Source organism: Quercus robur, chromosome 2 (assembly GCF_932294415.1).
Source record: "Quercus robur chromosome 2, dhQueRobu3.1, whole genome shotgun sequence".
NCBI classification, from domain to species: domain Eukaryota; kingdom Viridiplantae; phylum Streptophyta; class Magnoliopsida; order Fagales; family Fagaceae; genus Quercus; species Quercus robur.
The window spans coordinates 48,379,794-48,402,961 of NC_065535.1; the positions used below are offsets into that span (position 1 = coordinate 48,379,794).

Here is a 23,168-nt window from a genome sequence, read left to right on the forward strand (position 1 = left end):
CCTCATGATCAAGTCCATTATTTTCTCAGGATTTAGAGTTGATGTAAATAGAAGTCGTGAGATTTATTATTCATTTGACATTCGTTAGGAGAATAATAAATCTCACAGCGGTCCAGTTCAATATGTCTTAACTCTTAAAACATATCAACATATCAATTAGAAGTTTCCACTTCCATGATCAAGACAAATCATCTTAGTTGATATGTTATAGTCTTCGCAGATGAAATGCTCAATTCCATCACCGACTACGAACTAAAATTCTGAGTTTACAAAGAACTTGTGATTTATATCTTCTGTGACTTTTCACATAAATCACATATTACGCATCTCATGGACTAAGATAATGTCCCATTAGTTCATTAATAAATAGTTTCATATAATTAAACAATTTAATTATTTATGATATGTCAATAAATTGGATATTAAGGCATAAACCCCAACAATTACATGGCTTTGGTCCTAGATACAATCTAAGATAAAGTACATTCCTTTGTTTCCTAATTACAATTTAAAAATTGAAAATTACATAGATAAGCATTCGATCTACTAACCCTTGATTTAGGGTGCGTTTGATTCGGCTTCAAACGAATTCAGGAAATCGTTTTCTGGAAAATAGGGCGTTTGGCTCTCACGGAAAATATTATTTTCCGGAAATCATTTTCCTGTTGACCGAAGTTTGAAGCCTTGACCACGGAAATGAAATTCTGCCCTCATTTTCACTTCATTTCATTTCCGTGGCTTGCAAAACGCAGAGAGAGAGAGAGAAAAAACAGAGAACAGCAAACATAAGCGAGAGAGAAAGAACAAAAAAAAAAAAACAATCGAACGAGAGAGAGAGATCGTGCGGAATAGATCGACGCCAACGAACGAGATCGACGCCGTCTAACGAGATCGAAGCGCGGAATAGCTCGACGCCAACGATCGAGATCGACGCCAACGAAGTCGATCGAAGCCAACGAGAAGTGCGAGAGCGAGATCGAAGCCAACGAAGTCCGATCCGGCCAACGAGCGAAGCTTATAGCTTCAACGAGAGCCAACGATCCGAGCACGCCGATCGATCCAGCCACCCAGAGCTCCGATCCGGCCAACCAAACACAGAAAGCACGAGAGCCAACGGTCACGCCGAGCTCCGATCTACCTCACACCAGTCACGCCGAGCTCTGCCAGACGACCACCGCGCCAAACGCCGCAGACCCACGGTGAGAAAATGCACTGCTCAAACTCACCTCACCGATCCACTCACCTCACCGATCCACTCACATCCGATCCACACTATAAAATACTAACAGTTTATTTATATAAATATTTATATAATTTTTTACATGTTTTTATTTATTAATTTTTGTATTTTTTTTTTTTTGATGAATATTAATTTTTGTATTATACATTGTTTATAACTGTGTATTTGTTGGTAATGTATATCAAAATTTTGGGACTTTTCTGATTGCAGGTTTATTAATTTTTTCAATTATCCATTGTTGATTAAACTGTGTATTTGTGGATTATGCATATGAAATGTAATGATTGGTTTATGAAACTGTGTATTTATGGGTGATGCATATATCAATTTTGGGGCTTTTCTGATTGCAGGTTATTCCCAATTGCTTTGTGGTTTGAATTTTTTTGTAAGCTCTTTTGGGGCTTGACTGGTTATGCATGATTGGTTTTTGCTGTGATTTTTATTAGAATTTGGTTAGTTGGGTTCTGTGTAGAATGCAATGTGATGGTATTGTTATAGTGTAAATAGAATGCAATGTGATGGTTTGGATGTTATATGTTTGTGGCTGATTTTATTTATGGTGTAATCAATAGCATACTTGTTTACATATCTCTTAGACTACAATGTTTGTGATTTTGTTAGATGAAGAAAAAAACCAAAGCCGCAATTCTTGCATCAGTTGCATCTGTCCTCCTTGTGGGGGTTGCATTGTTAAAGAAATTACGACGTAGACGTAGAGATCTGCCTAGGGCGCCTTATGTTAACCATGCCGCCGAGAGAGAGGAATACATAAATAGTGTTTTGCATGGAAGTGAGAGACATTGTGTGAATCAACTTAGGATGAAGCCTATAGCTTTCCACCACTTATGTCACGCCCTCACTGAGGGGGAGCACGTACGTCCGACTGTTCACATGTCTGTTACGGAGCAAGTGTTCATTTTCTTGCACATTATTGGTCATAATGTGAGGTTTCGTGTAATGGGTGGTCGGATCTATAGATCAACTGAGACTGTTCATAGATACTTCAAAGTTGTCCTTAGGGGGGTCCTGAAATTATATAGAGCTCTAATAAGACTGCGTAGCGAAGATACACCTCCAGAGATAAGGAATAGCAGAAGGTTTTACCCATATTTTAAGGTAAATATTGCGACTTGTGTGTTTTTGTAAATTGTGAAGATTTATGTAATTTTAAACCATTATGTTTGTCAAAAATTAGGATTGTGTTGGAGCAATAGATGGTACACATGTTCATGCATCTGTGCCACCTGAAATACAAGGAAGATTTCGTGGTCGCAAAGATGGAACCACGCAAAATGTGTTAGCTGCCATTAGTTTCGACTTAAAGTTCACTTATGTGTTGGCTGGATGGGAAGGCAGTGCACATGATTCACTTGTATTCAATGATGCATTTGCTAGGCCAGGGGGATTTTCAATTCCCAATGGTATTACACGATTACTTCACCCTTTTGGTTTGTTAGTTTAATAAATATTATGTGTTTTCCTAAACATAGTAGTGATTTGGTTTTTTTTTTAATATATGTAGGTAAATTTTATCTTGGTGATGCTGGGTATGGTAATAAAAATGGAATATTGTCACCGTATCGGAGTGTACGATATCACTTGAAAGAGTTTAGTGATCGTCCTCCTGAGAATGCGCAAGAATTGTTCAATCTCCGACACTCTTCATTGAGAACTACCATTGAGCGAGGGTTTGGAGTGGTGAAAAAACGTTTTCGAGTGTTGGATGCAGAACCATATTGGTCTTTCCCAACCCAAGTGAAAGTAGTGTTAGCGTGTTGTGTGGTTCATAATCACATTATGGAGGTTGAACCAAATGACCATATTATGGAAGATGCAATGAACCAAGTAGAGCTTAGTGACCACCAAGAAGAAACACAGTCTCGTCGGGAGTCCGTCGAAGATAGTAGATCATGGAATGCTAAGAGAGATGAGATATGTCAAGCCATGTGGTCTGATTATATCAGGAGTGGAGAGTAGTACTTTATTTAGATTTTTATGATTGTAATGTGTTTTTTCTTTTTGTTTTTTTTTAAAGACAATGTATGTAATATAGACTTTTGGTGATGTAATGAAAAAGTATTTTTAGCATTACATTGTTATTTGATGGTATTACATTGTCATTTCCATAGTTAGCATGTTCCGTTCTATTGTGCACATTCATAAGCGTGGTTGTATGTGTGTTTGATTTGTTATTCATGTTCCGAGTGTAATTACTGAATGCTACTCTCACTATACTATTTTCGTATGTAGTAATGTCAAAGGGTAAGGAAAAAGTTAGCGGCAGCAAGCAATTTAGGTGGCTGCCACCTATGCATGAGATGATGCTAAAGATACTAACAGAGGAGGCTGGAAAGGGCAATAAGCCCTCTAATACTTTTAGGGCCGGCTCCTTTGCTCTTGTAGCGAAGGAGATAACGGCCCATTTCGGGGTTGAGTGCCACCCTGTATTTGTGGAGAACCGGATGCGGACTCTAAGGTCCATGTGGGCAACTATTCAAGAGCTTAGAAAGAAGAGTGGATTCGGTTGGGACGAAAATCTGAAAATGATAACGTGTGACGCTAAAACCTACCAAGAAGAAGTTATGGTATGGCTTCTAACTATATTTTCTTAATATAGATAATAATATATGTTTTTGCATGTTATATGAAATTTATAGTGTCATTGTTATTGCAAAGTCTTTTATATTGAATTTATGAGTGAAGTTATTATTGCATTATTATATACGTTCTTTTCTCCCTTATAGGCACATCGGAAGCATGCCGAGTATCTGAACAAAAAAATTGAGTTTTACGATGAATTAGCGATTGTGGTGGGGAAGGATACAGCCACAGGTGCCTTTGCTAAGTCTGGAGTGGATATCGAAAATGAGCCAGATAATGGGGATAATGGGGATAGTGCAGAGTTTGTGGCAGATAATGTGGATGAATGTGTGGTTGAAAAGGGGAAGAACGTAAATGAATCATCCACCACTGGGTCGGGAATTTCCAAGTCCCGCAAAAGAGGGCGTGCAGCTTCTACTGCTGATGATAGTGTGCTGACTGATCTGTCTGGTCAGCTGAAGGAAATAGCTGTCGCTCTAAAAGAAATTAATCGGGGCCCGGTAGATTACACAACTTTGTATAATGAGGTAATGGCTATGATGGCGGATGGATATAGCGAAGATATGCTCGCTACTGCCTTCGACCATCTTTGTGAGAATGAGAAGACGGCACGTGGATTTTTAGCAAAGAATGCTAGGTTGAGGAAGTTGTGGTTTGATGGTTATTTTTTCTCACAAATTTGATTTGCTTATTTCATGTTGACTGTGATGGTAGATTTAGGAATTAACTAGACATTGTAGTATTAATATTGACGTATCAATGTATTATATATGTACTCTTTTGTATTATTGGGACGATACAATTGCCCAAATTATGTATTTCGAATGATTATGTTTGATGTTGAACCAAATATGCTGCAATTTTTGTATTGTTACAGATATGTATAGGGAATGCAGGTTCTTCAATTTTATCTATAAGAGCAAAATATAGCATTGATCTTCTCCAATTCCATGCATATATCATTCAAGGATGGACGATTTTTTAGGGCCAGATTCTAGATCATTTTCCGTAAAATGATCCAAATTATTTTCCGTAAAGTATTTTCCGAACCAAACATGGGAAAACGTTTTCCGTAAAGTATTTTCCGTAAAGTATTTTCCGTAAAATATTTGGACGAACTAAACACCGGAATTAATTTTCCATAAAACGATTTCCGTAAAATATTTGGACGAATCAAACACCGGAATTGATTTTCCGTAAAACGATTTCCGAGACAGCCAAACACCCGAATACATTTTCCTTTTCCGGAAATTAGCATTTCCGGAAAATATGTATTTTCCGGAAAACGTTTTCTAGCAACCAAACACACCCTTAAGCTCGAAGGCTATGTTACAAGGTGGGAAGGTGTTAGACACCCACCTTGCCCGGTAAAACCAGTCTTCTAGATTATGATGGCCAACATTCATATCACATCATCTAATATGTTATCCATCAATTTGCATGTTGAATTCATTGTGTGTGCATGTGATAAACCCTAATTAAATCTATTAAGCATTTCATTTGGATTGAAAAATAAATTCTAGTGAATGTGTGTGGATGGTGATATCCTAAATTTAAAAATTTAAAATAATTATTAAACAAACATATTTTTCATGTTTTTGATGGGAATTTAAGATCGAAACTAGTGTTATGCATGAACATGTGATGAACAACCAAGAACATGTGAAGAATATATAAGAAAAATTTAGAACATTCAAACATATTCAAAGGAATTTAAATGATTATTATCATGTTTTAATCTTAAACTCTCATCATGGCAACACAAAAAACAAGTTAGGGAAAGAGATTATACCTTCATGCAAGATCCATATGGTGGAGGAGGAGACTCTTGGTAGAGATCCTAAGGGTGGAGGAAAAGAAGAGTTAGGAGAGAAAAAGTAAGTCTCACTCAATACCTTGAGTCTTAAGAAGACCAAAATATGACAAGACTACTCAACTTCACTAGAACTCAAGAGAGGGGAAGAGAGGGGTTTTTATATGTCTTTGGAATGAAGGAGATGAGAGATTTATATGGTAATGGTTGAGGAAATATGAATGGAATGTCATTTAATGAGGGTTGACAAAGAATCATGAACCTAGACCTCATTTTAGCCTTTAGGAAAATTTGGTGAATGTAGAGATTAGTGAGAGTGAGAAGCAAACAAAGTTCGGTTTTCTCATAGCTACTGTAACAGCCTGTAGAGTTAACTTCAAAAAATCATATCTCACTCAATTCTGATCAGAATTGTCTCATTCTTATGCTCAAATCGAAGCTCCAGATGTCTAGTTTCTAGGAAAATTAATCTCATTCATAGATTCAAAATATTCTGAGAGATATGAACGAAATGGTGAGCAGAGGTCATTTGTTAGAAAACAATTTCAGTACAATTAGCATTAATTAGTCCCAAATTAGTTCCCAATTAACACTATAGGCCCCAATCAATCCCATTTCAGACCTAATTAATTCCAAATTTGCCTAATTAAAATATAATTGCACAAATTACTCATTAAATGATTAATGTTTAACTATCTAGTTAATTAGGTGTGTACAACCCTACCATAAAATGTAGTCCTAACCAATCAAATTATGACACATCATCAATCCCAAATTGATTATACTTATAACCAATTGAAATCAATTTTTCATAATCACATATAGTCAGACTCAATTTGTGATAGTGCATCTCAGCCATTAAAACTTGATTTGATAATAACTTTCAATCTGGTGGTTCGATTAGGGCTTATGACCAGTTGATTTAATCGTTACAATATCAAGATCATTTTAGTGAAATGAGATTAAGGATCTAATGACCAGAATCAAGAGGCATATTTTCAAGGTGAAATTACCCTTTTACCCCCCATGTGAGGTTAAATGCGAGTTGCAAAATGGGGTGTCAACAAACTACCTTTATTAAAAGATATCTTATACATCAAAGGGCTTAAGGCAAATCTCTTAAGCATCACTCAAATATGTGATGAGGACTTCCTTGTTCAATTCTAAAAGAAGGGGTGTGTAATCATTGACGAAGAAGAGATTCAAGTATTGGAGGGAAATAGGACTACCGACAATTGCTACGGAATAGTTCCTACATCAACAATTTCCTGTAGAAGTGCTCGGGTTGACTTGTTAGAACTTTGGCATCAATGATTTGGGCATGCTAACTTCAAACGAGTGGCTAAAGTGTTTAAACTTGTAGCTATTGTAGGGCTTCCAAAATTTGGAAAGGTGGAGAAGACTATTTGTGGTGCATGTCAAATAGAGAAACAAACAAAGTCAAATCATCACAAAGTGAATGTGATTTGTACCTCACGATGTTTAGAGCTTCTTCATGTTGATCTAATGGGGCCCACAAGAACTGAAAGCTTTAGGAGGGAAAAAGTATATCATGGTCATTGTTGATGATCTCTCAAGATATACTTGGGTGGAATTTCTTAGGAAAAAAAAAAATCAGAGGTAAGTGAGAGATGGAAATTCTGTGCAAGAGGCTTCAAAATGAGAAAGGGGTTCCTATTGTCAAGATAAGGAGTGATCATGGCAAGGAGTTTGAGAATGCAAGATTTGAGTCTTTTTGTGAGAAAAATTGGATCAAAAAGGACCTTTCAGCCCCTAAAACTCCTCAACAAAATAGGGTAGCTGAGAGGAAGAATCCGGTGATTCAAGAAATGGCAAGAGTTATACTACTCAACAAGAAAATCCCTCAAAAGTTTTGGGGAGAAGCTATGAACACTTCCTGTCATATTGGTAATAGAATATTCTTCCGAGCGGGAATGAAGAAGACCACATATGAAATTTGGAATGGAAAGAAGCCTAAAGTGAAGTACTTCTGAGTCTTCAGGAGCAAATGTTACATTCTAAATGATTAGGAGAACCTTGGAAAATTCAATGCCAAAAGTGATGAAGGCATTTTCCTTGGTTATTCTACCACTAGCCGGGCATATAGAGTCTTCAACAAGAGAACAAAGACAGTGATAGAGTCCATCAATGTGGTGATTAATGATGCCATAACAAACATAGAGATTGATGATGATGGAGAAGGACCAAGTTCCAAAGAATCCACCGTTGAGGTTAAAGCACAAGATATTGAAGTGGAAGGACTTACACCGGAAAAGGAATCGACTCTCGTGAACTCTAGAATGGACACAATGTCAATGTCTAGATCATCAAGTCCTCTCACCCCTCCAGAAGTTCATCCTCCTATCTCTTGGAATGATGATATGTCCACCTCAAAGAAGCCATCATCAAGAGTGGTTAAAAACCATCTAGAAAGTAACATCATTGGGTCTCTAGATGAAGGTCTTCGTCTTAGAAAGGGAAACACACTTCTTGCCAATCATGTAACGTACCATTGCTACCTTACCCAATTTGAGCCGAAAAAGGTAGAAGAAACACTTCAAGATGAAAATTGGGTGGACTTAATGCATGAAGAGTTGAATCAATTTGTAAGAAATGATGTATGGGAACTTGTTCCTAGGCCTAAAAACATTCATGTCATCGGCACCAAATGGATTTTCAAAAACAAGACAGACGAAGATGGCAAGATTATACGGAATAAGTCTTGATTGGTGGCCTAAGGATACACTTAAGTGGAAGGAGTAGATTTTGATGAATCCTTTGCTCCCGTAGCAAGGCTTGAGTCTATCCGCATTCTTCTGTCAATTGCATGCACTATGAACTTCAAACTCTACCAAATGGATGTGAAATATGCATTTCTCAATGGATACCTGAATGAAGAAGTGTTTGTCGAACAAACAAATGGTTTTCAAGATCCTCACTTCCCGGATCATGTGTTGAGATTGAAGAAAGCTCTTCATGGTTTGAAACAAGCTCCTAGAGCTTGATATGATCGGCTTACACATTACCTCTTGGACAGAGGATTCAAAAAGGGATATGCCAATCGGACTCTATTTGTCAAGACTAATGAGAACTACCTTCTTGTGGCTCAAGTATATGTTGATGACATTGTATTTGGAGCTACCACAAATGCTCGAGCTATAGAGTTCTTCGAGGAGATGAAGAAAGAATTTGAGATGAGTATGGTGGGGGAGCTTACATTTTTCTTGGGCCTTCAACTCAAGCAACAACTCAAGCAAAAGAAGGAAGGTATATTCATTTCACAAGAAAAATATGCTAGAAATCTTGTCAAGAAGTTTGGATTAGATTCCAAAAAGCATGCCTCCACTCCCATGAGTTTATCCACAAAGCTTAATCTTGATCCTTCTGGGGAAGAAGTAAGTCCAACTTTGTATAGGAGCATCATTGGGAGTTTGCTCTATCTTACGGCAAGTAGATCGAATATTGCTTTTAGCATGGGAGTTTGTGCTCGATATCAAGCCGCTCCAAAGGAATCCCACTTGACTGCTATGAAGCGAATCATACGATATGTTAATGGCACTCCGGATTACGGCTTGTGGTACTCAAAGGATTCCAATGCATGCCTTGCGAGGTATTTAAATGCAGATTGGGCTGGAAGTGTGGATGACTGGAAGAGTACCTCAGGTAGCTGTTTCTATCTTGGCAACAACCTTGTCTCTTGGATGAGCAAGAAACAAAATTCAGTGTCACTCTCTACGGCAGAAGCAGAGTACATAGCTATTGGGAGCTACTGCACACAACTTCTCTAGATGAAGAAGATGATTCACGACTGCAGGATTCCTCAAGATACAATGTGTGTGTTCTGTGACAACACTAGTGCTATAAACCTCTCTAAGAATCTGGTTCAGCATTCAAAGTCAAAGCACAAAAAGATACGTTATCACTTCATCTAGGATTTGGTGAAAGATAAAGTCGTGTATCTTGAATTCATACATACAAATAACCAAAAGGTGGACATCTTCACCAAACCTCTTGATGGTCCACAGTTTGAATCTCTCCGTAAGACCATCGGCGTTGGTACAATTCCCTGAATCTCATGTGTGATGTGTGCTTCACTTATCTATCTTGATTTGATCTCACCTATGTATAGCACACCACTTTATTTGTCACATATATAGCATATTTTGACAAATTTTTGTTTGTTTTTAAGAGCTTTGAATGCTTTATTTTTTATCAATCTTTACTTTCTTTTGTCAAAAATCCAAAAACACATAAAAAGTAGAAAATCCAAAAAGTATGGTCGGCATTATTGTGTTTTGTCACAAGCATATTTTGCCTTGAACCTTCATACAAATGACTTTGTGTATTTACGAGCATAGCTTGTTCCCTATGCACTCATATCATTGTGGGAAAAATCTTGACATCTATGTGACTGTTGTAAATATATTTTCAAACTTGTCATGAATGATTAGTCTATGGTTTTGTTGAACTTGAGACTTGCATAGACTTCTGCCTATATATCTTCCCACTCTTTTATTTTATTTTTTTGCTTAAAGAGCTCAACCAATGTAAATCTCAAAATGAAAAGAGATAATGAACTGCAAAAGCCGTCGCACATACTAGTATTTGACTAGGAAAAAGGGAAAGCGATTTTTATGAAAATGTATGGTGCCCAAAAGCCAAAGGCTTATTCATCAAATTGAAATGTTAAAAATTCCAGGCATCGATCTCAAAATGAGATGTATTTTTCAAGAATGATCAAATGATATGAAATGTAAGAAGCCAAATGAAGAGCTTCAAAATTATGTATTCAAGTTTTGTGGGAGGTCATATATGTATACTTCTGTAATTGAGATTGGTCACTCTTCCTCATGCTAATTGTGTATGTCTTGATTGAATTAATCATTGAAGATTCACATTAGACTAAGGACTATCTCATCTTTGATACCCACACACATCACACATGCCTATGTTCAATGAATGCCTTATTCATTCGTGTGATTGTATTTGATTAAATGTGTTGCACTTACTCGATAATATGTTGATCAAACACAAAAAGATTTTTGAGTATTTTAATTGTTTTTGGAAAATATTTTTGTTTTTGAAAATTTTCAAAAACTGTGCAACTCTATTTTGGCAACTCACTCTCGTGGGTAAATCCAATCGTGAGACCCCAGTCGCAAGCTTACTCAGAAACTTTCACGACTCCCTGGCGAGCTGAGCCCCCAATAGCAAAAAAGACTTCAAAAAAATTTAAAATTTCTAGATTTTTAGCATTTTCGTGTCTCATTTTGGCAACTGGTTCGCGAGTGGAAACTCCAGTCGCGAGTTTACTCAGAATGCTTCGCGACTCCCTTCGCGACTTACTCGCGAGTGGACCTTCCAGTTGGAAAAAACACTTAGACAAATTTTTCAAAATTTGTCACATGGGTTTTTGGCGACTTGACTTGGCAACTTGCTTGTGACTCATTCCAGGCGTAAAAAACGCGTGTTTTGCACAAATAGGGTTAAATCCAAGACAGTTTTCAAAAACTTTTCAGTTTTCCCTCGCATCACATGCTATTTCATTGTCTTGTCCGCCTCTCCCTCTTCCAAAACCACAATTTTCACTCACAAAACCTCCATTTTCTTCGTCAATCCTTCACCAATCTTCAAGAAAATGTATGAGTTTTCTCTTTTTCTCAAAGTATTACATGTTTCTAGCTCTTGATTTCTTGGATTTTGTGTTTTTGTTGAGATTTGAAAATATGATGTTAGAATATGGTTTGTTGATATTTGGTTGAGTTTGTTGTATGAGTTTTTTTGGTTTTGGTAGTATAATGCCTAATATACAAGTTTTTCATGTTTGTTTCTTATTTTTGTGCATTATACCATGTTTGGTTGTATTGTGCATATCATGTCCATGATAAAATGTTTCATAGACTTTATCTTGTGTTTCTGTGGATTCCAAGGAATACAATGGCTATAGGGATAATCATGTTTCTTTGATTTTGAAACATCATATGATTATGTGTTTTTACAAGTTGCCCTAATTTGCACACACTTTGCTTTTGATGCACACACACACACACACACTCTTTGACATGTTTGAGTGGTTAATGTCACAATTCTATCATGTATTGATGAATTATGTCTTTACATGTCAATTTTGGGTGGATTACACTTTAAATTTCTGTTTTTAGGGTTGTGATTCAATACTCGTTGTGTTGGTACTACCTGGTTACTAATCGAGTTTGTTATCATATTTTGTGCTCTATTTTGTGGTACTTGTTGCTTTATTTTTACAAGTGACTCCAAAGAAGAAAACCACTGCACAACACGTTGACAAAAGGAAGAAAATGGACAATACTCGATTCCGCTCTACCCAACACTTTGAGAGATACAATCAGTTCTTTGAGAAGGCTCCAATCATCCAAGAGCGATTTGTGGACCTTATTGATTTGAAGGACTACTTTATCCCAAACTGTTTTCAAGATAGGGGTTGGGAAAAGCTCCTTAGTGATCTCCCCAGGGTGTGTGAACCATTGATTCGAGAATTCTATGCCAATGCCATTTTACGGGAGGATGAAATAGATTGTTGGCTTAGAGGGCATGAGTTCACCATTGATGTGGAGGACATTGATGAGGTTCTTGGCTTTCAGGATCTTGAACATGATTTCACTCACTACAAGGATAGAATGCTCTCCATGGAAACGGTTCAATCCCATATTGGTGGTGTTAGAGAAGGAAGATGCCTCAACACAACTACTTTTCCACTGAATTTGAGGTGTCTTACATACATTATGATGTTCAATCTATACCTGGTGAAAAACATGATCACCATCAACAATGCTAGAGCCATTTTTCTCATGGAGCTTCGTGAAAATACCTACATTGACATTAGTGCTCATGCATTCTCCATCATTACTGATGAAACAAGGACAACTTCAAGGGCAAAGCTTATTCACCCTAGTCTACTCATACGGCTCTTTCATGCAAAAAGGTGTGGAAATTCCCCAAGACAGCAGCCTCATGCCTACTCCTTCAGCTATCAATGCTCTAACAATCACAAGGATCAAGGTTCGTCTTCTAGGTGATGAAGAGGAGGGTGATCAAGCACAAGGAGAGCCTATGGACACATAGACTAAAGTAGAAGGACAACCCTCAACTGCAGGAAGTTGTGGTAAAAGGGGCAGAGCCTCATCATATTCAGAAGTGCCTCCAGATGCATTTCAAATCATTCTTGAAAGGATTAACGGCCTGCGAGACGTCCCGAATGAGCACTTTGACAGGCTGACTGCTATTCAAGAACAGATCTACTTGCTTTCAACCAAGTTTGATGGCTTCACTGACCAGCCTTAGTCCTTTGGCCATTCCGGTCAAAAAAGGGGAGATATAGATGGAGTAGCTCTTGAAAGGGGGCCCTACCTTGAGGGGAAGAAACGTTTATAAGTTTTTATGGTTTATGTTTGGATTTAGTTCTATTATGGTTTTTCATAACACTTATCTTAGTATCTTGGTTTGGTTTTTAAGTACTCTATAACTTTAGTACTTGGTTTTAAAATATTTGGACATGGTGTGTTATGAATGCTTGAATGGTTTAGCTATTTGAACTATGCTTTAATTATGTACCTTTGCTCTTGTAGCCTAGTACTTTTAGTTAATGTTATGCATTTCCTTTAAGTACACCACACTTGTACCCTTGTTGGATCTTGTATCCTTGGTGCAACTACCTTTGTGTTTTTGTATCAATTGTGTGTTAGACATGCAAATGACATTTTGCATTGAGCTTATTTGCTTGCATATCCAAATGTTCATTCCTTGTGTGAATGATCATTGTGATCACTATGTATAGTGATTGTTCATGTTTGGTCAAGCCATGATTTATTGCTATAATCATTACTGCTTGATCGCATTGTGCTTGTTCCATATGTATTTCAAGATTTCTGCTTACAATGATCATCTTGTGTTATTGTTTTCAAGAAAACTTGTCTGTTTGGTACAAGAGCTTTTTAATTTCTAGAGTTAGGTGTGAGTGAGTTTTGGTAACTGTTCCCAACTCACATTTTAAGTATAGAGTCTATTTTAGGGTTTTGTCATAGAATAGCCAAAGGGGGAGATTGTAAGGTTGAATTTATTCAATCATATGTTAGCTTTATTCCGTGCCAAATTTGCTTGTATTTTATCAATTAGATACCTTGTATTTAGGTGGGAATTATGTAAGGGTTGTGTGTGAGAGAGTGTGAACAAAACTCAAGATGTGTGTGAAAGTTCAAAAACGTGTACAAAACACCTTTGAACGTTTAGACCCCCAAATTACAATTTAACCAATACAAGCAATATGTCAAACAACTAGTGTACGGAAACTTAACACATGCTATAATACGAAATTGGTTAAAGACTATCTAAGCCATAACAAAATAAAACCACAGCAGATAATAAAAAGGCAAAGATAGAGAGGAAGGAAGATGCAAACACAAAGACAACACGCGATGTGTTATCGAAGAGGAAACCGAAGTCCTCGGCGAAAAACCTCTCCGCCGCCCTCCAAGCGGTAAACAATCCACTAGAAAATACAGTTGGGATACAAGGACAGCAATAGACCCTCCAAGCCTAATCTACCCAGTGCACCTAAGCCCTCCAAGCTTCTTGCTCCAACGAGGTTGCGCCGAACCTTTTTCTTTTCTAGCTTCCCGGATTCCGCTACTAGACCGTAGCATCAACCAATGAAGATTGGTTCCTTCCTAACTGCTTCCCAGAAATCCAAACAACTGTCTCACAGTGATGATGATGGTGAGAACCAGGTTTGGTATAATGCCTCTCAAGGATTTGACAATGGAGAGGAAGAGAGTTGAGGAATTTGAAGAGACTCTAAGGTAGAGATTGTGGGTGAAACAATCTTGTTTTTCTTTAGGGTTTCTCTCTCAAAATTCTCTCTGGAAGCTCTCTTTCAATCGTGGGTAAAAGGGGTATTTATACTGGAGTGGGAGAGGAATGTGAAACGTCAGGTTTTACAAAACAGGGGTGGCTCGCGGCTTGACCTCGCGGCTTGACTAAGTCGCGAGATCCAGTCGCGAGTTAACCGTATGACCAGTTGTCCTGTTTTGTCCTGTAGTGCTCCAGCTAGCATGACTGTTCATCTTCCAGCATGCTTGGCACGTGTGCTGCTTCTGGCGGCTTGCAGCCGCGAGTCACTCGCAAGTCCCAGCCGCGAGTCTCTGTTTTCTTGCACACTCTTGAGCAATCTTCACTCTATCTCACTCACTACCCTTACAACAAACCCACCTAAATACAGGGTTACTAAATGCTGAATTACAAGCAAATTTGGCACGGAATAAAGCCAATTAGATGGTTGAATAAATTCAACCTTACAATCTCCCCCTTTGGCTATTCCGTGACAAAACCCTAAAACAGACTCTAGACTTAACATGTGAGTTGGGAACAGTTGAACAAAACTCACTCACACCTAACTCTAGAAGCTGTGAAGCACTTGAATCATATGAACATAATACTCCTGAAACACAACAATACACCATGATCATTGTAAGCAGAAAATTATAAATGCATATGAAACAGGCAGTATGTGATCAAGCAAAGATGGAGTTAAGAAACAAACCATGGCTTGATCAACCAAGTGAACACCACAAGGTAGTGATCACAGTGCTCATTCACACTTGGAATGAACACAAGGACATACAAGTTAACAAGCACAAGGCAAGACACTTGTATGCTCAACACTCAACCAATGCATAACACGCAAGGCATATGCATCTAGGAACAATCCTACAAGGGCACAAGAGTGACAGTACATAAACCAAAATGCAGAACATTTAGATTGAAGTACTGATTTCAACATATCATAAAGGCTGCATTAAGCAAGGTACATACCATAAAACCTACAAACTATGCATAAAACATTAACCCTAAAAGCTTACAAAAGCACATGGGTACAAACACAAAAACATCCTGAATAACATCATCAAAATATATTAAAGTTTAAACCAAGAGTATAAGTAAAGAGTTAGAAACAACTAAACACCAAAAACACAGTGTCTAAAAAAACACAAAATACCCAAAGCATAAGCATATATAAACAAAGTTTCTGATTTTGATAACTTTGACAACTCCCCCTCAACACATTACTCCCCCTTAAGATTTGCTTTTCTGCTTTTCATCATCAATGACATCTCCCCCTTTTTGACCGGAATGGCCAAAGGGTCACTAGTCATGCTGAGTGGTGAAGCTGTCAAGTTTTGCAGACAATACATCAATCTGGTCCTGCATGGCTCTCATCCTGTCAGAGTGCTCAGTCTGGACCTCTCTGATCCCATCAAGTCGTTCCAGAATGATTTGGAAAGCATCTGGAGGTGTATCTGAAGAAGTTGATGCTCTAGACCTTTTGCCACTCCTCCTGGGTGTTGAGGTTGATGCATGCCCTGCTGCCTCTGCTTCAGTCTCCATTGGGACACCCTCTCCTTCATCACCTTCATCTTCTTCTCCTGGAAGCCTAACACTTATCCTTTTGCAGGTAAGCTTGTTAATTGCAGAGGGTGTGGACATGGGACTGATGTCTTGAGGGATTGGAACACCCTTCCTTCTAAAAATCCTCATTAGCAAACTGGGAAAGATCAATTTTGGCCTAGAAGTTGTTCTTGTCTCATCCACAATGGTGTCATATATGTGGGAACTTATGTCTATGAAATTCTTTTCTTTGAGATCCATCAGAAAGATTGCTCTAGCACAATTGATTGTAGTCAACTTCTTAATGGGATAAAGGTTAAACATCATGATGATTGTTAGACACCTCATGTCCACTGGAAAGGCAGTGGTATTCAAACATTTTCCTTCTCTCTGCCCACCTATCCTTTGTTGAACTGTTTCAATAGAGACACTCCTATCCTTGTAGTTGATAAATTCCTCATCTTCTAATCCTTCAAGCCCTAATGCATCATCTATGACATATGCATCCAAAATGAATTCTTTACCTCTAACCCAGCAACTTAACTCATTCTCCTTTATCACAGCATTTGAGTAAAATTCCCTAATCAGGGGTTCACACACAACAGGGAAATCACTCAGAAGCTTTTCCCATCCTCTTCCTTCAAAACAACTGGGGATAAAGGTTTGTCTTAAGTCCTCCAAATCTACAAATCTTTCTTGAATAATTCCTGCATTCAAGAAGTTATCCTTGTATCTCTCAAAGTGATGAACTGACCTAAACAGTTTAGAATCCATTTTCAATCTTTTGTCAGCCTTCTTTGCAGTAGATTTCTTCTTCGGAGGTGAGGGAGCCATCTGTGAACAATCAGAAAAGGCCACAACAGCATAGAACAATATATGTGCAGAACCAGTCAATACCATGTAATTAACAAAGAGATATTATCCATACAAATGAACTTTGAACACTTAAACAATAAGCTACTTAGATCAATCACATGGATAAACCAAGCCTAAGATAGGAAACACATGAACAACATGGAGAAACTATCCTAAAGGCAGATATATGTCATTGAGACATATAATGGAAAAATGATATGACACACAATCAGTATTTTGAGGCTAACAGAAGCTCCCAACAGATTAACACAATAGAACAAGCACATTCAGCACAGTAAAAACACACAATATCCAACGGAACATTTTGAAACAACACAACAGCTCAAGATCAGATAAAATAAAAGACATACTAAGCTAAGCACAGGATGAAGACCAAAAAGGAAACGACTATCATCAACACAAACTTTAGCAACAGCATCCGCAAGCTAAGCATGAACAAAGAACAATGGCCAAAACACAAACCCATTTCTAAATCAAGAACATATGCGAAAAATCAAAGGGAAAAGCACAAAATCAAGTAGAAAAGAGTGCAAAACTGAAAACCCATACCTGTGACTTGAAGATTTTGAGCTACAAGAATGCAACAATGGAGATTGGAAATGGGAGCACGGAGTGTTTGGGAAAGAGATAGTTTAGAGAGAAGATGAACAGTCACAAAACTTCGAGGGAAAACTGAAAAGATTTAAAAACTGCTCCTGTTTCTGCCAAACACGCGCTTTTTGCGACTTGATTAAGTCGCCACACAATCGCCAGCTCAAGCCGCCAAAGCACTCAAGAACAAAAATTTGAAAAAATTTTCTAAGTGTTTTTCGCGACTGGAAGGTCTACTAGCGAGTGAGTCGCGAGCTGAGCCGCGAAAATCTCTGAGTGAACCTCGCGACTGGACCTTCCACTCGCGAACAAGTCGCCAAAAATGACCAGCGAAGATGCGACTAAGGCACGCGACTTGACATACCCGCGACTGAGCCGCCAAAACAGGGCAAAACTGGATTTTTGAAATTTTCAGATTTTGCAAACAAAATACTTTCCAAAAACACCTAAAACACTCAAAAATCTTTTTGTGCTTGAATTAACAAAGATTGAGCATGTGAAAACACATTTCATCAAGTACAATCACACAAATGAATATGGCATTTATTGAACATAAACTTGTGTGTTGTGTGTGGATATCAACAATGAGATAGTCCTTCGTCTAATGTGAAGCTTCAATGATCGATTCAACCAAGGCATACACAATTAGCACTAGATCATGTGACCTATCTCAATTATAGAAATATGTATATATGACCTCCCACAAAACTTGATAACATGACTTGGAGCTTTACATTTTACTCCACTTTTAATCATAACATTTGATCTTTTTAATCTTTTGAGGCAATCACCTCTCATTGTGAGAGTGATATTTGACATTTCACTTTAATGAACAAGCCTTTGGCTTTTTGAATAAACATTCACTTTAATATAAGGTCGCTTACCCTTTTTCCTAGTCGAATACTAGAATGTGCGACAGGCTTTTGCAGCTCAATATCTCTTTTCATTTGGAGATTTACATTTGGTGAGCTCTTTTTAGCAAAACAAAAATAAAGAGTGGGAAGATATATAGACACAAGTCTATGCATGTCTCAAGATCAACATAACCATTCACTAATCATTCATGACAAGTTTGAAGATCTATTTACAACAATCACATAGATTTCAAGATTTTTCCCACAGTGATATGAGTGCATGAAAACAAGCAATGCTCGAAAATGCACAAAGCCATTAGCACAAAGGTACAAGGCAAAACAAGTTTTGAGACAAAAACTCAACAATGTCAATCAAGCTTTTTGATTTTCTAATTTTTATGTGATTTTTGGATTTTTGACACTAAAAGCAAAAAGATTGATAAGACAAAATTAAAAGTATGCACAAGTAGACAAGCAAACAACCAAAAGCAAAAAAAAAGAAAAACAGCAAGCAAAACAAACAAACATTGTCACAAAGCATAGGAAGTATTAATGCATGGACATGTTGTAATGCTTATGCATGAGTACCCTTTTTCACCCACACGTCACTTGCGTTTGGGGTGATTTCCTTATAGGATTGGGTACGGGAGTTAAGGCTTTCAAACCTTCGTGAGAAACTTTCCAAGCAGTTGGTGAATGCACCAATCATCTTCATCACGTTCATCATTCCGGGATCTTCATTTTGATCTCTAGATTGATCACCTGCCCAAATTCTCCTATCATTTCTGGGTCCTCCTGACCTTTGAGGAGTTGCACTGTTCTTTGCTCTCAGCTTTTGGCAATTTGGTCGAGTATGCCCTTGAAGTCCGCAATAAAGGCACACATAAGTTCCTCTAGGACCTCTTTGTGGTCGTGGACGTGACTTGGCACGAGATTCAGACCTGCCCACAGACTGATTACGGGGATTCAGCATCCGTTGGTTCACCACATTCTTCTTCTCCTCCACCTCGAGCTTCTCACCAATAAGGTCAGCTACAACTGGATCTTTGGCCTTTACAAACTTCACTTCTTTAGTGACATTTCCAGATGAACTACTTCCTCCGGTATATCCCAATCCGGATTTGTCTGAAAAGCTCTTTTGAGATGATATAACATCATCTAGCTTCTTGGTGGTGACCCTCTCTACTTTAGCATTTGCTTGCACAACCTCATTCTCAAGAAATCTTACTTTTGTGTAAGTTTCGGACAACTCACCATTCAGTGTTTCTATCTCACATTTGGCCTCCCTATATCGGATTAGGAGACTTTTGTAGTCCTCCTCAGCCTTCTTCATTTTTCTCACAGCAGCCTTGGCCACCCTTGTGTACTCACCCGACTTCTCCAAGAGTGAGTTATAATTCTCTTGAAGATTTGTTGTACTTTCATCTTCTTCAGCATCTGATTCTTCAACAATTCCTAGTGATTCATCATCACTATGTTCTCCAAGATCTCGTACAAGCAGATTCAACTCATCCGAAGGCTCAACATGAGCAATAGTCATAAAAGCCGAATAGTTCCCCTCTCCATCACAGCTCTCTTCAAATTCTGAGTCAGACGAATCCGAGTCACTCAAGGTCGTGGCATACACTTTACCTTTCGATTTCAGATAATTCGGACATTCCTTCTTAAAGTGTTCATGCCCGTTACATTCGAAACAAGTGACACCTTGTGTGGGTTGGGATTCTTTTCCATCTTTCTTTTTGAATTCCCTCTTCTCCCTTCCAGAACTTTGGAATTTTCTTTTATCATCAAATTTGCCATTATTTTTGAATTTCAAGAACTTTCTGAAATTTTTGACAAGGTATGCAACATCTTTGTCAACCACATCTTCTCCCGATGAGTCTTGATCTTCCACCTTCTCATTAATGGTCTTTAGAGCAAGAGATTTACTCTTCCGTTGATTGGGCAGCGACATCTCATAAGTCTGTAGAGAACCAACCAGCTCCTGTACTTTGATGTCATCAAGGTCCTTGCTCTCTTCAATTGCTGTCACTTTAGCACGAAAACTTTCCGGCAATGATCGAAGGATCTTCCTTACAATCTTTGAGTCCTCCGTTTTCTCCCCCAAGTTGAACTTACTGACCACCACCTCATTTAGCTTCCCATAGAAAGAGTCAAAAGACTCATCCTCACTCATTTTGAGCTCCTCAAACCGAGTTATCAGCATTTGCAACTTGGTGTCTTTCACTTTCTTCGTGCCTTCATAGGTGGTTTCCAAAATCTCCCATGCTTCTTTGGCAATGGTAATATGAGAAATCCTGTGAAATTCATCTAGAGACACACCACAGAAAATAGCATTGAGTGCTTTACTGTTAGCATTAGATGCAGCAAGTGCTGCCTTATCCCATGTGGATTTGGCTGCCTCAGGTTTGGTCCAACCAATCTCAACAGCATCCCAAACGGATTCATCAATAGAACACAGAAAAGCTCACATGCGAACCTTCCAAAAAGCATAATTACTACCATCAAAATATGGAGGTGCATTTAGGGATTGAGACCTATCCATCTCAAAAGGGAGTCAAGGATCACACAATGGTAATGAAACCAATAGCAGTGTACCCGCTCTGATACCAATTGAAAGTTCAAAAACGTGTACAAAACACCTTTGAACGTTTAGACCCCCAAATTACAACTTAACCAATACAAGCAATATGTCAAACAACTAGTGTGCGGAAACTTAACACATGCTATAATACGAAATTGGTTAAAGATTATCTAAGCCATAACAAAATAAAACCACAGCAGATAATAAAAAGGCAAAGATAGAGAGGAAGGAAGATGCAAACACAAAGACAACACGCGATGTGTTATCGAAGAGGAAACCGAAGTCCTCGGCGAAAAACCTCTCCGCCACCCTCCAAGCGGTAAACAATCCACTAGAAAATACAGTTGGTATACAAGGACAGCAATAGACCCTCCAAGCCTAATCTACCCAGTGCACCTAAGCCCTCCAAGCTTCTTGCTCCAACGAGGTTGCGCCGAACCTTTTTCTTTTCTAGCTTCCCGGATTCCGCTACTAGACCGTAGCATCAACCAATGAAGATTGGTTCCTTCCTAACTGCTTCCCAGAAATCCAAACAACTGTCTCACAGTGATGATGATGGTGAGAACCAGGTTTGGTATAATGCCTCTCAAAGATTTGACAATGGAGAGGAAGAGAGTTGAGGAATTTGAAGAGACTCTAAGGTAGAGATTGTGGGTGAAACAATCTTGTTTTTCTTTAGGGTTTCTCTCTCAAAATTCTCTCTGGAAGCTCTCTTTCAATCGTGGGTAAAAGGGGTATTTATACTGGAGTGGGAGAGGAATGTGAAACGTCAGGTTTTACAAAACAGGGGTGACTCGCGGCTTAACCTCGCGGCTTGACTAAGTCGCGAGATCCAGTCGCGAGTTAACCGTATGGCCAGTTGTCCTGTTTTGTCCTGTAGTGCTCCAACTAGCATGACTGTTCATCTTCCAGCATGCTTGGCACGTGTGCTGCTTCTAGCGGCTTGCAGCCGCGAGTCACCCGCGAGTCCCAGCCGCGAGTCTCTGTTTTCTTGCACACTCTTGAGCAATCTTCACTCTATCTCACTCACTACCCTTACAACAAACCCACCTAAATACAGGGTTACTAAATGCTGAATTACAAGCAAATTTGGCACGGAATAAAGCCAATTAGATGGTTGAATAAATTCAACCTTACAGTGTGCAATCAAAGGAGTCTCGCAACTGGATCTCGTGATTGACTCGTGATTGGCAAGTCACCAAAGTGGCACACGTGTGAAGCATGCAGGGAACTAAAGGGTCATGACAACTGGAGCACTACAGGACAAAAATATACAATTTGGCCAGGCAGTTAGCTTGCAACTCAAATTCGCAACTTGTTCCAGTAGCGAGGCTGAGTCGCCAGAATGCCCTGTTTGGATGAAACCTGACTTTTCACATCCCTCACATACACTACTATAAATACCCTTATACCCACGAAATGTAGAGAGCTTCCAGAGAGAATTTGGAGAGAGAAACCCTAGAGAAAAACAAGATTGACTCATCCACAATCTTCATCATTTAATTCTCCAAATTCCTCTACTCTCACCCTCTCCATTGATATATCTTTGAGAGGTACATTTTGCGAAATCCTTATCTCACCATACTCATATCTGTGAGGAGGTATTTTGGTGCTTGGGAATCAGTTCAGAGATGACCAATTTACTTGGTTGATGCAATGGGCTTATTACGGGATCCGGGAAGTTAAAGAAGACAAGGTTAGGCGTAACCCTGCTGGAGCAAGAAGCTTGAAGGGCTTAGGTGCATTAGGTAGATTAGGCTTGAAGGATCTTCTGCTATTCATGTATCTCGATTGTATTCTTTAGTGGGTCATTTGACTGCTTGAAAGGCGGCGGAGAGGTTTTTCGCCGAGTTCTTCGGTTTCCTCTTCAATAACACATGCCAGTGTTATCTTTGTGTTTGCATCTCTCTTCCCTTACTCTTTACCTTTTAATTGCTGCTGTGTTTTACTTATTTGGTTATAGCTTATATACATCATTTCGCATATATATTGTTTGTGTATAAGCTTGTGTTGATATTGTTAAATTTAGGGGTCTAAACATTCATTAGTGTTTTACACACTAATTGAACTTTCAGTCTCAAACAGTCTTTTCGAAGCATTGCTCTAGAAATAAAAACATCTTGCTACCATCTATAATTAGACATAGTAGGACAACGTAAATTGTTTAGATAGTCACTGATACAAGAAGAA

The 23,168-nt window shown here is 38.5% G+C and overlaps 3 protein-coding genes across 3 annotated transcripts; all 3 read left to right on the forward strand.

The window, feature by feature from the left end:
- Nucleotides 1–1,026: 1,026 nt before the first annotated feature.
- On the forward strand, nucleotides 1,027–4,685 carry LOC126713820 (uncharacterized). Its single transcript, XM_050413690.1, has 3 exons — nucleotides 1,027–1,199; nucleotides 3,491–3,825; nucleotides 3,985–4,685. Exons 2-3 carry the CDS (start codon nucleotides 3,493–3,495, stop codon nucleotides 4,522–4,524), a joined length of 873 nt encoding a protein of 290 aa, XP_050269647.1. The 5' UTR covers nucleotides 1,027–1,199; nucleotides 3,491–3,492; the 3' UTR covers nucleotides 4,525–4,685.
- LOC126713819 (uncharacterized) lies at nucleotides 1,441–3,331 on the forward strand. Its single transcript, XM_050413689.1, has 2 exons — nucleotides 1,441–2,356; nucleotides 2,436–3,331. Exons 1-2 carry the CDS (start codon nucleotides 1,862–1,864, stop codon nucleotides 2,700–2,702), a joined length of 762 nt encoding a protein of 253 aa, XP_050269646.1. The 5' UTR covers nucleotides 1,441–1,861; the 3' UTR covers nucleotides 2,703–3,331.
- Nucleotides 4,686–8,509: 3,824 nt separating the features above from the next.
- Nucleotides 8,510–9,442, forward strand: LOC126699719 (uncharacterized mitochondrial protein AtMg00810-like). Its single transcript, XM_050397674.1, has 2 exons — nucleotides 8,510–8,556; nucleotides 8,692–9,442. Exons 1-2 carry the CDS (start codon nucleotides 8,510–8,512, stop codon nucleotides 9,440–9,442), a joined length of 798 nt encoding a protein of 265 aa, XP_050253631.1.
- The last annotated feature ends 13,726 nt before the right edge of the window (nucleotides 9,443–23,168 follow it).